The sequence below is a fragment of the Anthonomus grandis genome, chromosome 9, assembly GCF_022605725.1.
Source record: "Anthonomus grandis grandis chromosome 9, icAntGran1.3, whole genome shotgun sequence".
NCBI lineage: Eukaryota > Metazoa > Arthropoda > Insecta > Coleoptera > Curculionidae > Anthonomus > Anthonomus grandis.
Genome location: NC_065554.1, coordinates 28,147,550 through 28,166,647, shown reverse-complemented (window position 1 = coordinate 28,166,647; position 19,098 = coordinate 28,147,550). Strand labels below are relative to the sequence as shown.

The 19,098-nt window shown below is 35.4% G+C and overlaps 2 protein-coding genes across 5 annotated transcripts; one reads left to right on the top strand and one right to left on the bottom strand.

Moving 5' to 3' along the window:
* Positions 1–5,445: 5,445 nt before the first annotated feature.
* On the bottom strand, positions 5,446–7,073 carry LOC126740320 (serine/threonine-protein phosphatase Pgam5, mitochondrial-like). 2 transcript variants are annotated; one of them, XM_050446289.1, is made up of 7 exons: positions 6,916–7,073; positions 6,600–6,763; positions 6,367–6,542; positions 6,185–6,312; positions 6,042–6,128; positions 5,843–5,976; positions 5,446–5,786 (listed from the first exon to the last, which is right to left on the bottom strand). In XM_050446289.1, the coding sequence occupies exons 2-7, from the start codon at positions 6,761–6,763 to the stop codon at positions 5,636–5,638; spliced, it is 840 nt and encodes a 279-aa protein (XP_050302246.1). In that variant the 5' UTR covers positions 6,916–7,073; the 3' UTR covers positions 5,446–5,635. The 2 variants fall into 2 exon arrangements, with proteins under 2 accessions (XP_050302246.1, XP_050302247.1); XM_050446290.1 differs by having other exon boundaries at positions 5,843–5,973.
* A 3,090-nt stretch (positions 7,074–10,163) lies between these two features.
* LOC126740622 (clavesin-1-like) lies at positions 10,164–19,098 on the top strand. 3 transcript variants are annotated; one of them, XM_050446726.1, is made up of 4 exons: positions 10,164–10,338; positions 17,098–17,268; positions 17,331–17,506; positions 18,292–19,098. In XM_050446726.1, the coding sequence occupies exons 2-4, from the start codon at positions 17,111–17,113 to the stop codon at positions 18,810–18,812; spliced, it is 855 nt and encodes a 284-aa protein (XP_050302683.1). In that variant the 5' UTR covers positions 10,164–10,338; positions 17,098–17,110; the 3' UTR covers positions 18,813–19,098. The 3 variants fall into 3 exon arrangements, with proteins under 3 accessions (XP_050302683.1, XP_050302684.1, XP_050302685.1); XM_050446727.1 differs by lacking the exon at positions 10,164–10,338 and adding an exon at positions 11,385–11,568; XM_050446728.1 differs by lacking the exon at positions 10,164–10,338 and adding an exon at positions 11,390–11,538.

Below are 19,098 nucleotides of genomic sequence, written 5' to 3'. Positions count from 1 at the left end.
TCAGGAATTCCTCAAATGAATAAAAAGCATTGGTGGCTAAAAAATGTTTTACCTTTGTCTTATAAGCATTAAGAGGCAAATCCTTAACGGAGACCGGCAGGACATTAAAGAACTTAATTCCATAATAAGACACGCCATTACGGGTACGCTCGAGTCTCCTAAATGGTGCCACCAAGGAGCCGCTATATCTGGTGTCATGACTGTGAGTGCTAGCATGAGTCGCAAACCTGGGTAGGTTTTCCCTAATGAATACAAGGCACAGAAGTATGAAGGCGCTTGGTAAGGTGAGAACTCTCAGAAGCCTGAAGTGGATCCTACAACAATCCCTGTATCCAATCTGCGCAATCACTCGCAGACATCGACGTTGCAATGCAAAAATCCTGGGCATATGGAAATTGATTTCCCAGTTTAGTAAGTTATACGTCATTAGAGAGTGAAAATATCCAAAGTAAGCTGTCCTGAGAGTACCTGCGGAGACAGACCCAGACAAATTGCGAATCAGGAAAGTACACCTTGATAATTTGGTTGACAATTCATCTATGTGACCTTGCCACGTCAAACCACTATCCAATCTAACACCCAGAAAATCCACAGACACACCTAAAGATTGTTGCTGGGAATCAACGTCCCGAAGGGAAAAAATTATATTTTGAGTTTTGGACTCATTTAAGCACAATCTATTGGAAACGGTCTCTAAACTGAGAACAAGATTCTTGAGCCTTGAGCGAAATGTTTGCGCAACTCCTATTAGTACACAGGGATGTAGTATCATCAGCATACAAATAGAAAGTGCAATCAGGGTGACAAGTTAGTAGGTCATTAACAAATATAAGAAACAGGATAGGCCCGAGAACGGATCCCTGAGGCACTCCATGCTCAATCGACAAACTCTGAGACCTACATCTCCCAAAACAAATAAACTGACTTCGGTCACTCAAGTAGGACTGTAGCAGTGACAGACTTCTCGAACAAAATTTGTAGTGGTTGAGCTTTTGAAGAAGAATATTATGCTCCACACAATCAAAAGCCCTAGATAAATCGTAAAATGAGGAATGGGAGTACAGAGCACTTTCAAATCCGTCAAGCACCACGTCACACAGGTTCTGGACCGCACCAGTGGTGGAGTGTTTCTTTCTAAACCCATGTTGATTCACATAAAATAAAGAGTTTTGTTCAAAATACTCCTCAATTTGAGTAGACTAAAAAAAAATTAGAAAAAATTAATTAGACCTTAAAATAGACTAAAAAACGGTACAAAATGCGAAAAGCTACATAAGGATCATATATTTTTATCTAAGTAAGAAAATTCTGTATTAGGAAAAATGTACGTTATAATGCAAAAAAATTAGTTTACTGTTCCGTAATATGACACTACCATATGTTTCATAGACTTTAATATAAAAAAATACTTAGTTTTTTATATTTTAAACCAGAAAAATCAAATGTTACCTTTTCTACAAATTTACCCTAATCTTAGGCTGGAATAATCTTAATTTTCTTATACCAGGCAGTTGAGTAACCTTCAAAACACATAAATTTACTATTCCAGGCTGGAAATTCCTCATTTTAGATGAAATTGAAAAAATATAGTATACTAAAATGTTAAAAAAGACTTAGATCATTGACTGTTCAAGGCATTTTTGTTCCAGAGTAATTTTTTTTGCCTTTAACATTATTTTCATGAATTTTAGGTATTTTATCCAAAATACCAGTAGATATCTTTTAACCTTAGAGAACTTTACTAAATGTTTTATTTCTGGCTCATTTTTTTCTCTTTTGATGGTTTTTAATTTTTTACAGTCTTAATTAATGCTGGTCTAATAATGCCTTTAATATACCGAAACATGTAAGCATAAAGAAAAATCGATAATGACATAAATTTGGAGTTAATTGTTTTAAGAAAATAATTTTTATTATCATTATGTTGACAATACCAGGTTGTGAGACCGATGAAGCTATTGTTTCTTCCGTATGTTTCAGGCTTGAGTAGGTGGACCTGCTCACATGCAGTAGTGGATCATTCTCTCCGAATTTTGTCCCAGCTCAACATCAACGCGATTCTTGAAGATATTCGTATTTGGGGCCTTCACCGTTTCCTGTTTTAACGAGTTCCACAAGTGCACTGCACGATTTGTCACAAAGTTTTTTCTGGGAAGTTTTGCCGTTCTTTCTTTTTCAAGCATCCTTGTATGTCCTCGGAGATGATGGTTTTGGCTATAGTGGAAAAGGTTCGCCAAATTGCACTGGTAATAACCACTGGTAATCTTGTAGGTTTCGATGAGATCACCTCTGTGTCTTCGCTGTCTGAGAGTGGTGAAACCAAACCTGATTAATCTTTCTGGATATAGCACCTCGCTTAATTCGCAAGGGATTTTTGTTACTTTGCGCTGTAATTTCTCCAATTGGTCTATATCTTTAATATAATATGGGTTCCATACAACAAATGCATATTCTATTTTTGGTCTTATGTAACTTTTGTTTAGAGTGGATATCATTTCAATAGAATGGAAAAGCTTGTTTTATCAGATAGACTAGCGAGTTTGCTTTTTTACAAATTCTGGTTATATAACGTTCCCATTTTAGGTCTGATGTTATTAGGACTCCTAGATCATTTTGTTCGTTCACTGATTTTCAGGCACATCCATCCAAAAAATATTCATTATCAGGATTATCTGGACCGATCCTCAACACTGTGCATTTGGATGTGTTTAGTTTCATACCCCATTGCCTTGACCACATCTCAACAGGTCTACCTGGAGCAGCGCTGCGCTGGTTAGAGGATTAGCATATATTTGAAAAATAAAAAAAACACAAACAGACTTGTGTCCATCTTTATAAGTCCAACTAGATCAAACAAATATGATGTAAAAAGCACTGGGCCAACTACCGATCCCTGGATAACGCCGCTGCTCACTCGATGTGGACTGGACAGCTCCCCATTGACTATAACCTAGTAGAATCTCTCATTCAGTAATGCCTTGATCAGATCAAGCAGCTTTCCTCTGACTCCAAAATGCTCCAGCTTTGCCATTAAGAGCTTGTGCGGGACTTTATCAAATGCCTTTTCATAGTCAAGATATATTATGTCTTTTGGCTGGCCATTGTCGTGATTTTTTGTCCAGTCATTCAAACACTCTAAAAGGTTTGTTGTTGTTGAACGTTTAGGCAAAAATCCATGCTGAGAGGCAGGTATCAAACCATTCTCCAGAAAGAATGCTATGAGCTCCTTAACTATTACTTTCTCCATACATTTCAGTGGGTTGCATGTAAGGCTGATAGGTCTGTAATTTTCCGGTTTGTTCCGGTCTCCCTTCTTGAACAGTGGTGTCACAATTGAATGTTTCCATTCTTCTGGTATCTTTTCTTGTTCTAAGCATTCCTGCATTGCCCCCGAAAGCAAGGGACTGAGAGAATTTCTGCAATTTTGAAGGAAAACTGTTGGGATTTTATCTGGTCCTGGGCTTGAGTCCCTTTTCATATTTTCAAGCGCTTCTTCGACTTTCTCTTTTGTAAAATGAATAGTTACAATTGAGGGTTGCACCCTGCTGTGATTAGGCAATAATGGAATTGGATATGAATCCTTCGTGAATGCTGTAACAAGCTGTTCTGCGAATGTTTCCGCCATGGATTTGCTGTCTAGAAACTGCTGGGTTGCTGTATCTTTTAGGGTTATGGTTGAGATTTTCGAGTTTAAGTTGCGATTTACATATTTAAATAGTTTCTTTGGCGGGGCCGAGTTTGCAAGACCATTTTCATATTTCTTTCTGGCGTCAACCAACTTATGTTTGGCACAATAGGCTTGATATTTGTCCTGAGTTTTGTTTGTTATATACTTTTCTCATAGTTTCCGTTTTTTGTTAATTTCTTTGAAAATATTTTCATTTATCCATGGTTTTTGGGGGTTTGTTTTCACACGTCTGGTAGGAATGTATTGTTCGATAGCACCATTCACAACATTTTGAAAGTTTTCGAAGATCGATTTGATCGCATGCGCTGGTTGTAGTTGAATGAAGTGGTTGATTTCTTCATAGTTTGCAGTGTAAAAGTTCCTTCTTACAATTGTTTGTGTTTGCTTGGGTGAAATTTTTAGTTGTGTTTTTGCTTTTATTACGACATGGTCGCTGCGGCCAATGGGCGGTTCTGAGCAAAGATCGTTGGTTATGAAGAGGTCCAAAAGGGAACTTTGGTCTTTTCTGTATCTTGTTGAGAAATCAATCAACTGCTGGGCTCCTATTTCTTGATACATGTTCATAAAATCCTGCGTCTTTTTGTCTGGTGGTGCAATTGAGAGACTTTTCCAGTTAATGTTGGGGTAGTTGAAGTCTCCCACAACAATTGTTGGACATTTTGATGATGTGTATGCCTTTTTTATAGTAACTATCATGTGGGTATTGACTTCTTCGCTAGTAGTTGTTCCCGGTCTGTATAAACAAGCAACAGACACATTTACTTCACATATCTGGACATCCAGCCATACTGCATCAATTGGTGTTTGGAATTTGTGACTATATCCGAGAAAATGCAATTTATTTTAAAGCCATTAATTTTTTCCTTGGCCAGAATACATACACCTCCCCCTTTTTGATTTTGACGGTCTCCGCGGTATGTATTATATCCATCTATGGTAATCAGGCTATCACTTATGCTGCCCTGCAGCCGTGTTTCTGTCAGCATAATAAATGTGGGATTCGCTGTTGCAACTCTTGTTTTCCATTCGCCTATCTTGTTCACCACCGAGTTCAAATTACTATACCAAAACGAAACATCAACTACCCCGGAGCAATTTAGTTTTTTTCGGCCTTTTCGATAATTGTAGGTATACCATTTAAGTACTTTATGATTAAATTGGTCCTTCCTTGGGGCTTTTGTTCCTCTAAGTCGGCCAGAATCAAGGCCCTTCAAGAACGTTCTCTGTTTGATCGTTTTTCATGTAAATGCCTGATTGTTTCTCCTCAAGTAACTTCCTACTCTTTAGGGCCTTCAGAGCTTCTTCTTTTGTCGGCAGGATCACTCTAAGGGGTCTTCGTTTATCTGCAGCTTCTCTTCCCAGCCTAAATATTTTGGTCTCTTCTGGCAAAGCGAGATTCATCCCAAAAAAAAAGACCTGTTACCTTTTGTAGGTCATCTTTTGCTTTTTCTTGAATGCTATCCTTGTTCGACTCTTTTAACACCAAATATTAGGACGATTTTCTGGTAGTTTTTTGGTTACTTGACTCATATCATTTCTTACTTCTTTGATTTCCTTCCTAACTTCTTCAGATTCTCTTTTTCTTCTTTCCATGGAATCCACCACATTCTATTAAGCAAGGCCAGGTTCTCGGCCGTTTTGACACCCTGTTCCTTAATTGCTTTTAACTCAACGTCAGTCCTATCTGCCGTTTTGTCATACTTTTAATTACTTTGTCACAGAATTGTTCCTGTGCATTAAAAAACAAACTCTGGCTCTCAATATCAAATCATTCCCTTTTTATTTAAAAAAAATCAAGTTAAATAAACATAATATTATTAAAATTTGTTCACTATTATAATACTTAATATTACATACTATAAAAAGTTACACTTAAGCAGACACATAAATCAATACTTTTTGCATAAAACTGCTATCAAAAAAATTTATTTTATTTAAAAATATTTGTTACGTTGACGAAAGACAATGTGCAGGCATAAATCCTGAATCTCCCATACCTCTTAAAACCACCCTTCCGCTGGGGGTGATGGTAATCCAGGTAATACTGGCATGGTTTAGGGAGAGCCTTAGCCAGGCTTCGCCCGGTATTTGTAAGGCTCTAAATAATTAAAAACATCATTTTCTTGAATAAATAATTGATAAATATCCACTTACCTACAAGTAAGATACCTAATAACATTAGCATGGCACACTAAAACATGATAAGAATCTTCTGTTTGTTGAGGGTCTGCCCTATGAAAATACTTTCTAAATGCCGCCTCTATCCTGGCCCCATCTTCGAAAAACTTCTTAAAAATACCAAATATAATATTTTTGGATTGTGCGTAAACTTTATAAAGAAAAGAGTACTTACATATCTTTCGGGTCTATAGTTTCCCAAAGGTGGTTCAGGAGGAATCGGTGCTCCCTCCCTAAGTAAATCACAGTGTGTTACACTTACCTTCAATAAAACAAAAATAATTTTACAACAGTAAAAACTATTATAATTGGACATACGTTAGGTAAAAATTGAGATATAATGCTACCAGTCTCCTGAGCTCTGGTCATAGTAGATTTAACTATTTCTGTATAAGGCAAATTTAGTTCTGCCAGTCTCTTTCCGGTATACTCAGCTTGTAAACGCCCTAAAACGCCTCTTTTTATTACAAACCATTGCTATTAAAATCAATGTATTATACCTAATTTGGTAAGATACCTTTCCTCATCTCTTTCCCCATCTAAATTATATTGTCCGTGCCTAATAAGAATGAGGTGCCTAGCAGCTTTCGGGGCATATTTATTAACATCTTCATTGTTATTTTCATCTTTTTGGCTGTACTTCACTTTTTTGCCTCTTATAAACTGTGGGGCTCGGCTACATCGGTATAATAATTAAAATTCAGCTTTTGAAAATATATAAAATACTACTTACTGATCCCAGTTATCGTCCCATTTGGCACAAGGAGATGGTTCATAGTTGGACGTCCAAGATGCAAAAACCCTGAATTTATCCTGATTAAAATAATAAAAAGTGGTCACTCCTGTAGCGGCACCCAATCCCCACAGCACTTTTTTACCTTTATGGAACGTGGACATCTGCAACAGTAGATAAAGGACATAAGTGGATGTTTTAAATAAATTCATTTAGAGAAATATTCATTGGCAGTATGGACTTTTGAAAGGTTATTTGTGTAACAGTTGCGTTCAGATTGAGAAAATTCAGTATGAAATTCGAACTTCGTTATTACCTTTCTTTGTACTTGTTTCAAAAATAAAACGCTTCCAAAACGAGAATAAATTTTAATTAATTCGAAATAATCTATTTTTAAAAATTTGATGATAATAAATGCGGAACACGTTTTGTGTATTTCTGAGTTTTTGACATGTTTACTTTTTTTGACACTGACATCTGTCAAAATATAAGTGGCTAAAGTTTCGCCCATGTTTAATTTAACGAAAAATAGTTTGGAAGGTAAAATGACATTTGATATGACAGCTCTGACAAATGACATTTAATTGTAAGTGACCATCAAAAGGTAAAGATCTAGCTATCAAAAGATGGCGCATTACAGGTTTTATTTTCTTTTTTCATGTTTTCGCTGATGGCGATCGCATATTTTTATACACGTTTTGCATGGCTGATCATTAAATACTACTGAAAGCAAACTTGGGCACTATAAAAACGCATTTATTTAAAATTCAGTCCTCGTTCTGGTGCTTCCGCTATTAATTAATAATTCAACGTGATATGATCGTTATATTTCCTTTCGCACGTGTATCAGTCAATATATTGACTTTAAAATATTAAATTACTAAAAATTAAGCTTCAATAAGTCGGTGATATTGGTCAAATTTAAGCTTGTGCGTACCAGCAAACGGCAAATTTTTTAGTTTGTTCACCTTGCTCCAATTAATCATTATTAAATTTAGCATCTAATTAGTAGCATCATTAAATTTAATATTATATGTCGCAAGTACGAAATGTGTAATTCAATAGGCGCATATATAAAACTGAAAAGAATTAGTAACCATAACGGAAACTCGATACGTTACAGGAAGGAGCCTACCAGGCCAGACTATCAGGGGAAACCATCAGAACCATCGCAGCCCGTCACGGTACTTTTTAAGGACAGCACACGAACTGCGTTTACGTAAATTTGGGCGTTGCTTATAATTTGTAGCTTTGATTATGAGTAAAAGGTACTTGGGCAATTAAAAAAAAATCGCCATCAGTTTCCACTTTAAAACTATCGTTCTATTCTTACTTCAAGTCTGATTAGACGAATGGTCTGGTCTGCATTCAAGCATTCTCTCAAGATTTCGCTACTGTCATTTGTCACCTGTCATATTGACAGCTGACGTGGCAAATTTCTGACAACTTTGAACCACTCTGAACGGGTCATTGACAAGCGACAGGTGACATTATTATCACAGGAAAGAAAATTATAGAGATTTTTATCACAAATTAGAAATAGCTCACAGGGGTCTTATTCTTGAGTTATACGAAGTAAAAAAAAGGCATTGGAGGGTTTAATTGTCTAATTTTTTGCCGTTGTGAACTAAACTTGTGTAACAAAGACCTCTAATGTTTCTAATAGCACATCTACTCTCTTAAAAGCCTAAAGTCAAGAATAAGGGTGCTGAACTAATCGTTGACAAGTGACCAATGACGTTTATAGCTGACTTGATATGATTTTGAAAAGCTCATAGTGTTGATGTATAGCAAGTGAAGAAGCAAATGGAACTTTTTTTGTCTCTTTTTTTCTCGTTTTTCATTAAGTTTGCCTGACAACAATAGATAGGGTTTCAATTAATAATTCTACTGACTTAAAGCCAAGAGAGTTGTTAACAAGTGACAGATTTGATAGCCGACGTGACAAGTGACGGATGACTTTGACACTTCTAAAACAGATTTGACGGCCAAATTTTCCATTTTCTACATCCACCATGTTAGTTTAATATTTGACCGCTGTCAATGTCATCTCTCACCTCTCACGTTAGTTCTTAATGTCATCTGTCACTTGTCACACATCTTTAAGCTGCAGTATTAATATCTTGGGAAATTAAAGATGGTCGCTGTGGATTATATACTCTCTTAAGTTTATTAAGCAATTTTATTTAAATGGCCTTTGCATGAATACAGTTTAAAACGTAAGCTTTGTACAGTTCTGAGTGGGTCGTTGCCACATAACAAATAGATGACTTGACAGCTGACGGGGCAGGTTTTGGACAAGTGACAAGTGACCGATGACACCTGTCAACATCTTTTTCCGCCCAAATTTAAAAACCGGGCATATTTTCGTATTGACCGCCATATATACTTATGACATTTTAAAAATCGTACAATCGAATGGTCTGCATTTAAGAATTCTCTTTTTACCTGTCACACTAACAGCTGACGTTGCAAATTTCTGACAATTTTTAACCACTCTGAACGGGTCATTGACAAGCGACAGATGACATTATTATCACAGGTTAGAATAGCTCACAGGGATCTTATTCTTGAGTTATACGAAGTAAAAAAAAAGGCATTGGAGGGTTTTATTGTCTAAATTTTTGCCGTTGTGAACTAAACTTGTGTAACAAAGACCTCTAATGTTTCTAATAGCACATCTACTCTCTTAAAAGCCTAAAGTCAAGAATAAGGGTGCTGAACTAATCGTTGACAAGTGACAAATGACGTTTATAGCTGACTTGATATGATTTTGAAAAGCTCATAGCGTTGATATTGTTATAGCAAAGAAGCCAATGGAACTTTTTTTCTCGTTTTTTATTAAGTTTGCCTGACAAGAATAGATAAGGTTTCAATTAATAATTCTACTGACTTAAAGCCAAGAGAGTTGTTAAGAAGTGACAGATTTGATAGCCGACGTGACAAGTGACGGATGACTTTGACACTTCTAAAACAGATTTGACGCCTAAATTTAAAAACAAAAAAAAATATAAGAAACTTTATAAATTTGAGGATGGACCTGTATACACCATTTGCATTTTCTGCATTCATCATATACCAACGGAGCTGTTAGCTTAATATTTGACCGCTGTCAATGCCATCTGTCACCTCCCAAGTCGGTTCTTAATCTGTCACTTGTCACACATCTTGAAGCTGCAGAATTAATATTTTGGGAAAATTAAAGCTGGTCGCTGTGGATTTGTATACTCTCTTAAGTTTATTAAGCAATTTTATTTAAATGGCCCTTGCATGAATACAGTTTAAAACGTAAGCTTTGTACAGTTCTGAGTGGGTCGTGGACACGTAACAAATAGGTGACAGGTTGGCTAGTTTTGGACAAGTGACAGGTGACACCTGTCAACATCTTTTTCCGCCCAAATTTAAAAACCGGGCATATTTTCGTATTGACTGCCATATATACTAATGACATTTTAAAAATCGTACCATATATAGAGACGAATAGGTTGTAGGTGGTTTAATATTCCAGACAGAAAAAAGCTATGCCCACCACGTTGAGGAGACCAATTAACCGGTACCATGGAGCGTGTACCATCGTCATTCGCGAACGCGCGTTGGTACGACTAGCCCACGGTCGACCTAATACGAATCGAAAGTTACTGAGTCACATACAACAGTGGCAACAATAAATAATAATATCTAAAGTATATTTGGTTTAGTGCTTATGTGTTTTTTGATTTTTTTTTTTAATTTGCTAGAGGTAATAGTTTAATAAGTTATTTACTTTTTGTTGTATAGATGACTAATAGTGGTCAATTATCTGATTCACCTTGAGTGGGTTTATTAGCAGATCAACCGAGGTTCGGCTGATCTACTAATAAACTTGGAGATTTTATTGCTTAAGGTACCCTCCGTTTTGAAATAATGAATTTTAAGAATAATAATATTTATTTATATGTGGTGATTTCATCAAGTAATAATTGTATTAATTTTAGCATTTTTACTTAAAAAAGCTGTACATTTTAAAAATTACAATTATTATAGATAGATCGTCAAAAAAATAGATATTGAAAGTCTATAGTCTAATATTGAATATTATTTAACGATATTTTAAAGAACCCCTGGCTTTGACGGAATAAGGTACAATAATATCGCTTTAATCATTTTCAAAATTTACATAAATGACCTCCTTAAACTTGATCTAAATAGCTAAATAGTCATTTGCAGATACCACATTAACAAAAAACTTAAAAAAATTAAATTAACAAATTGATAATTCGAAATAATCTAAAGATTAAACATAACAAAACTGCAAATATCTTATTTAAATAAAAGAACTAAAATTAAGAGTAAATGAAACAAAAAGTTTTGAGATTTATTTTGCATTTAGAATCAAAAAAAGCGTCCAATTTAATTAAAATTTGACATGAGCTTAACTTTAATTTACCATCATTTAGTTAGAAGTGAATGAGGTCTAAAAATATTAATTTGTTCGCTCTTTAATAGTTCTCACTACTATGTAATTAATTAATTTGATAACTTACAAAATAATAATAATAATTAGTAGGTACCCTTTTACACCTCCTTTTCCTGATTACAAAAGAGCAAAGGTACCAAGGTGAATACATACTTTTCGAGTCATAATTAAGTCATACAGTCTAAAATAAAGCCATCAGACGTTAGTTTACTGCCTGGGAGAAGTATTACATAGACATTTATCGTAAATATATCTAATCTTAATCCTCCAAATTGACGGTCAAAAATCTTGCGCAAAAATTATCATTTATCCTCGAACGCAACATCAGATAAGCCATATCGGAAATTAGTTATTAAAATTTACGATCCGGGGTGTAAATTTATTGTATAATAGTTGACAAACTATTAATATCAATAATAATTATTAATTGTGTTTAAAATGTTTGTGCGTATATAGTTGATTGACCGGTTAAGGCAGGTGTAGGTACTGTATTCTTATATACTTCATACATAAGTAAGTGTAGCTTAAATATCAATTATTTTTTTTTTACCTTGACGACCTACAAACTGGCGTGATGAAATATTAAAATAACCGAATGTTTTATTACACGTATATAGCCCATATGATCACTAAATTGAAAACCATACATAAATTTTCATTTTTTTTTGATAAAGATTTTTGCCATTATGTGGAAAAATTCAATATTATATTACCAACGCTTTTTTATCGTTTTAGTTTAATGCAGTATTATTAACTGCGATATTTTTAAACGTAAATAACGATAATTATGTCGTTTGGTTCTTATCTTCTTAGCGACAATTATGAAATTTCGTAATGGAGTTGTAGAGGATGAGGGAAATTGAGGGAGAGACTTTGTATCCTCAAAAATTTCTTGAAAAACAATTCTGTGTATTTTATCATTTATGCTCAATCCAATCCGTGGTTATCCATGAACTCGCTTATCAAGCAATACCGAAAATGCATTCTGTCTTTAAATTTACCAGGTTTATAGTTTTCAACTCTTCTAGTATTAATCTTTGTATTTATCCGCTGGAACACTGACACTACAGTAATATTTCATAGTCCAAGATATTTAAGCTGACAAAATTTTCTCAAATTAAAGTAAACCTTTATTGTATTTAAAAACTCCAGTGTAAACTATAATAATTTGTGCGCTTCAAAATATAGCAACTGTATCGTTTACACAGCGTAAAGGTAGCACTTAATATATTTTAGTCATTTTATAAGAATATCATTCTCTAAGTTTTCGATTGTGTCTGCCATAGGATTCTGCTGCGGAAGCTTCATCATTATGGATTTCGGGGAGTTTCATCTTCTTGGTTTGGTTCCTATCTGCAAGATCAGCAACAACGAGTGCTTGTAGGATCTAAATACTCTGATTACCATCCTATCACCTTGGGAGTTCCTCAGGGTTCAGTTTTGGGGCCTATACTTTTTCTCCTATACATAAATGATCTCACCAATCTTAATGTACGGGGGAAATTTACTCTATTTGCCGATGATCCCACACTTCTTTGGCACAGACCAGACACAGATACTCTGCGAACTACATTAGCAACTGATCTTCAGGCAGTAAATCTCTGGTTTGAATCAAACTTGCTGTCACTAAATCCTCAAAAAACCAAATTATTCTGTTTTAAGTGTGCTCTAGACCACGTGCCTTTTTCTAATTCAGTAGTTCAGCAGTTTGATAATACAAAATTTTTGGGTATATTCATTGACAGAGAACTCAGATTTGAAGAGCATATCCTCGGTACTTGCAAAAAGATGTCTACAGGTTGTTTTGCATGGAGTTTGGAAAATCTGTATATTTTTCATTAATTGAATCCCACCTTAGGTATGCCATCTGCTTCTGGGGTAATGAAGCTGCCTACCTTCTACAAATGCTGCTTGTTTTACAGAAGCGTGCTGTACGTTACATCTGTGGGGCTAAATCAACAGATTCCTGTCGCCCATTATTTGTTAGGCTGGGCATACACACTGTCTTCTCCCTCTACATTCAGGAAGTGCTTATGCCTGCTTACTTTTTGCAAATCGCTTTAAATTTATAACCCCAAATCCAAGATACTTAACGCGTCAAGTGAACGATCTAAATCTTCTAATCCCCTCCTCCACACTAACTAAAAAATCTATTTTCTACGAAGGAATCAAAATTTTCAATCGTTTACCAGGTGGAATCAGGGAGGCAACATGTATTGACACTTTTAAACGTAAATTGAAAATACTTTTGACCGAAAAATGTTACTATTCGTCGACACATTCTAATTTTCCCTAAGTGTAAGTCTACAGTATTTGAATTTTATTTGATTTGTTTGTATGGTTTGAATTCTTTGCTGGGGATAATAATTATGGAATTTAATTTACTTTTTATGTATTTTTTTTCTGCTGTTCTAATGTATTGTTTTCTGATGTTTGTTTTGGAACTCGAGTGTGTATAGGGTGTAGTGGTTAAGTTTAGTAGTAGTAATTTAAGGTAGCTTTGTTTAAAACAATTTTTCTTTGTTAATAACAATAAAGCATGTTTTTTTTAAGTATACAGTTCCATATTCAACAATTTTCTTAGATTCTCAAACTGTAAAAAATCCTGTATTTTCTTACATAAAGAACCTGTCCTCGCTTATACAATAATGTCCTTGCTTTTTTCTTAACTGCTTACCAAGATTTGTAAACACTCAACTAGGATACTTTTTTTTATAACCACTATATTGCTTAGACTGTTAAAAGATGTAAACTTTTTGATACTAACTACCTAAAAACTATTTCCCACAGTACAAAGTATATTAAGAGATCATATTTTTATATGGTAGCATTAAATTATTTTTGTATTCAAAGCAAATCTTTATTGGCTGTAAGGTTTCCGTTGTAAATTTACTTAATGAGAACGTGATCTTAGTAGAAATATACTTTTTATTTGTGGCTCTAAATATATTGGTTAGCTACTTTGCAACTTTTATATAATTTTTACATTCCAGGATTGTCAGAAAACTCCAAAGCAAAATCCAGTGTTTTATAGTTTCGTATTAACTTCATGCAGTACAAATTTTTAAAAAAATATATCAAAATTTAAAGCAGACCTTTATTTTATCTAAAACTTCCGGTGTAAATTACCTTCGGGGCAACGTAATCTTAGTAATTAAGATAGTTTTTCCATAAGAATCACTTAATGTATTTTTGACTTTTTGGGCTTAACTACCTAACAACTATTTCTTAAGGTACAAAATATTAAAAGATCATTATTTTTATATTCAAGGCAAACCTTGACATACCTCTAAACTTTTTGATATAAAACAACCTTAATAAACACGTGAACGTATTATGGGCCTAACTACCTAGCAACAACTATACAGGGTGACCACGGTAACTTTGGCAAAAATTAGGTGGGTAGGCAACCCAGGTGGGTAGGCAACCCAACGTACACGAAAAGTTTTTTTTACTTTTCCTGAATACCATGTATAGTTTGTCAAATATCAGGTTGACTTTGAAATCGCCTATTTGGCGGTTAAGGAAGTAATCACGATTCATATCCGCACAGACCCCACTAGTCGGATCAAATGTTGTGAATTGAGCGGTTGTTTTAAAATTGTAATTCTTGCGCCAGATGGGAAAGCAATAAGGCAATCCTGGCAACCTATCGTACACGAGCCACAAATTAAACGCTTTAGTTTAAAAACAAAAAGATAATTAATAATTGCAGTAAAGCTCTCCACGAAAAATACCGGAGATAACTCATAAAACTAAAGTAAAAGTAGTCTTAAATTAACAGGATTAAAATAAAACGAAGAAAATAAAACAAAAACAAAGTGATGGACAGGGGCACTACAACAGATGCTCGAAGTGCTGCTCGTTCTCCTGGATGCATTTATCGATCCGTTGGTGCCATAAAGTTCGCATTCGAGCGAAAACACCCTGTTGCTCTCGAATGAACTTATTACGATTCGCGCAATTAAGTCCTCCTCCGAATCCAGTGGTGTTTGATACACCATTTGTTCCATGGTGCCCCACAGAAAGAAATCTGGTGGCGTAAGATCAGGAGACCTCGGTGGCCACGCTATAGGACCCCCACGTCCTATTCAACGATTGTGGAAAATTTCATCTAAATAGTCCCGGATCGGCCTTGGCCAGTGCGCAGGACAACCATCGTGCTGCCACCACATGTTATTAATAATCTGTAGGGGCAAATCTTCAAAATATTCCTGTAACTGGCCTTAGAGAAATATCAAATAATTTTCTGCATTCAAGCGGGCGGGTAGAACGTATGGACCAAGCAAGTGGTCGCTGACAATGCCAGCCCAAACATTAACAAAAAACTTCTTTTGATATCCTCGGACATGCATGGCATGCGGGTTCTCTTCCGACCAGAAGTGGGCGTTGAACATACCTTCTCTAGAAAAGCCCTTTTCGTCGGTACAACAAACATACCACAGGAAATCAGGATTTTCCCCAATGCGTTGGTTTAACCACTGGCAGTAGTGAAGGCGCCGAGGAGGATCGTCAGGAAAGATATGTTGAACTTTCTTCAATTTGAATGGGTGTAAATTGTTGTCGTGAAAGATATTCCATACCGTCCCATGGCTGCAACCTACTTCGGAAGCGACCTGACGAATGCTCTTTTGGGGATTGTCGGCAATACGTACCATTACAGCATCTTCAAGTCCATCACGTGCTAGACGCAGTCGTCCTCGCTCCTGCTGCACCTAGTTAACAGTCCCGTATAAACGACTTACAATAAATTTGTACTTTGGCAATAAAAAAATACTTTTAAAGAACAAGACTTACTTGAAATGATCCCGTTTCCCGTAGTGTACGGTCGACATTTACAAACACGCTGCGGTGTACCTGGTCACGCTGTGGAAATCGCTGAGCGTACAAGCGCTGAGCCGCCAATGCATTGCTGCCTGTAGCACCATAAACTAGATGCACATCAGCAAGCTCGCGGAAAGTTAGCCGGTTCATCGTCTATTTTTTCTCATACAAACGTGCAAGAAACAGATTTTTTTTCCTGTCAGTCAGGTTGAAGTTTCCGTAAAAAAATTATGGTTGTCATTGATAAAAAAATACATGGTATTCAGAAAAACTAAAAAAAACTTTTCGTGTACCTGTCGCGAAGGGTCCAATTTTAAAACAGCCCCATCTCCGAATGGGGGCTTTTCCGGACATGGGTTCCTATGCTCAAAATACTTGCCTATGGAGCCCCTACCTACCCTACAATTTTTGTCAAAGTTACCGTGGTCACCCTGTATATTTCCATATTCTAAGTTACGTTTTGCTTTTCAATGATCAATTTTTTTGGCGCCATATTTTTGTGTTTAAAGTAAACCTCCCGTATAAATATACACTTTCTGTATAAACAAAGCTTTTATTGTAAATTACCGTAATGAAATCGTAATCTAACCCGATACTTTCAATTTGTGGACTTAACTATATATACAGCAACCATTGCAAAATCTAAGATCATACTTCTTAGACACAAAGAATCCATAATTGCCGATAGAACACTGAACCACCGACTGAGAGCGCCTTCTGAACGTCAAGGAGTAGTACTAACTTTGTGACATGATAATAGCGGGAGAATTTAAAATTGGATTGTGGTGCCCTATTTGAATTTCGCTATTATTAGGAAATGTGTGGTTCTTTCGGAAACCGCAGTAAGCAAATTAAAAGATTCAAAAATATTCATTCAAAAAATATTGAATTATATTATGTATTCTAGTGCTAGGGGGATTGGAACTTTTAGTATGGACTTTGTAGAAAACAAAACTGGTTTTACTACTTCTAATATTTAAACACTAGTGGCAAACATGTTAAATTAATGTTCTCCATAAAGGGTTATATAAATCTAGCACATATCCTGTAACCTCCAACAGTTGCTTTACACTTAATTTGTATACACAACCCTATAATAAAACATTCACCTGCACCGACTTACTATAAATCTAATCTGCCTCTTATCTTTGTCATCTTATTTGCATACACATTAGATTATCCCTCCATATGCTTAACCTTCTTATTACAATTTTTCAGTAATTCCGCTACTATGGCAGAGTATCAGGAATACAATTGGCGAACTAACAATGTATTAAGTGAGCCAACCGATAATAAGACTGTATATAAGAATTACACAGCGAAAGACCGGGAAGTTGCTGTCAACGCTTTAAGGAATCTTATGATCAGTTGTGACGATTGTGAATTAAGGTAATGATAATTTATTGGATAAAAATGTCAATTAGTGCAACAAAAATGTTGTTTTATTATAGGCGCTATTCAGGAGAAGACGATAAGCTGCTTCAAAAAATGTTATTTGCCAGAAACTTTGTTCTGGAAGACAGTTTTGAACTGTTGAAAAATTACGTTTACTATAGGAGGCGAAATCCGGACATATTTCGGAATTTACATTTATACTCCGAGGACGTTAGAAAGGCATTGGAAAATGGTAAGTTGAAATATTGGTATTAAAGCTTTCGTTGTAAACTCACCTAATTCATACCACGAGAACTTAGCACTTGTAATATATTCTTGGGGTTTAACAACTATTGCAGTAACTTTAAAAAACTTTACAGACTAACTCTTTTCATAATAGTCTAAGATTTATAAACTAGCAACACTGAGAAACGCTCACTGGCTCCTAAAGTTTCCGAGGTAAATTAACTTAATAATAACATATGTGTATAGCACCTAAAATATTAAATATTAATAGAATTATTAAAAGAAGCTATCAATTGTTACTCTGTTGGTATAGCTCTTTGCACTAGGGTTCTGTGTACCTTCACATAAAATATTTATCTCAGGAAATTGCCACATTCACACCTCTTTTTACTATTATTTAACTTATTTTTGTACTTTAAGGCCTGCCAAGTGTTGAAAAGAAGATTTTTGCCGTCATAACTCTTGATTTTAAGCATTTATTGAGTCTCATTCTACCAGAGTAAATTGACTTAACGATGACGTGAACTTGTATATTTTTTGGCCTACTATAACTACATAGCAACTATTATGTTATTCTATACTCAAATATTCTTAAATTGGTAAAATTCCAAACTCAACGCCTTATTTTCTTTAATTTGCAAGGCAATTAAATAGAACAATTTTTCTTGTTCCGCTGTTACTCATATTTGCACTAGTTTGGTCCTAAGGTGATTTTGCACGATACTATTCGCAACGACAATTGCCACACAAGCACCTCTTTCACTATTATTAAATTTAGATTCGTATTTTTAGGCCTACCAGGTGTTCTAAAAGATAAAGACCGTAAAGGACGTTGCGTCTTATTATTAACAGCCACCAACTGGGACGGTTCCTACAGCTTATTGACCATCTACAGGGCGATCCTGGTAGCCCTCGAACATTTGACAAACGAAATACACAATCAAGCCAACGGGTTTGTAGTGATCGTTGATTGGACCGAGTTTTCTTACAGACAGAGTCTTTATTTAAAACCAGCGATATTAAAGTTGATCATCGAAGGGCTACAAGACTGTTTCCCAGCCAAGTTTAAGGGAATTCACTTTATCGGGCAGCCTTGGTACGTGGACGCGGCCTTAACTATGATAAAACCTTTTTTAAAGGAGGAGATCAAAGAGAGGATATTTAAGCATGGGAATAATTTGAGTACGTTACACGAGCTGGTGCATAAGGACGTTTTACCGGCCGAGTTAGGAGGCGAGCAGCCGAGTTATAATCCGAGTTCATTTTTGGCTTCCCTAGACTCACATAAGAAAGGCGAAGTGAACGGAAATTGAAATGATAAGGGTTCTTAGCTGTGGCCAAATCAAGTGGACAAAAAGGTCGTTAGAAGTTCGTTTTTTTGGGAAGAAGGCTCCTTTTTGGAACGGATTTGTTATGAATCGAGATATTCCTGATATTGTGATACATTTGACTTTTAGATTTGTAAATACTAAGAAAGTGCGCTCTCTAGTAAGCAAATAATTGTATAGTTCCGCACTTTTGTGGGCTTATTTAAGATAATAATAATAGGTATTCATTATGTACGCTTGATAATGTGAAATAAAAACTTCTTAATTAACA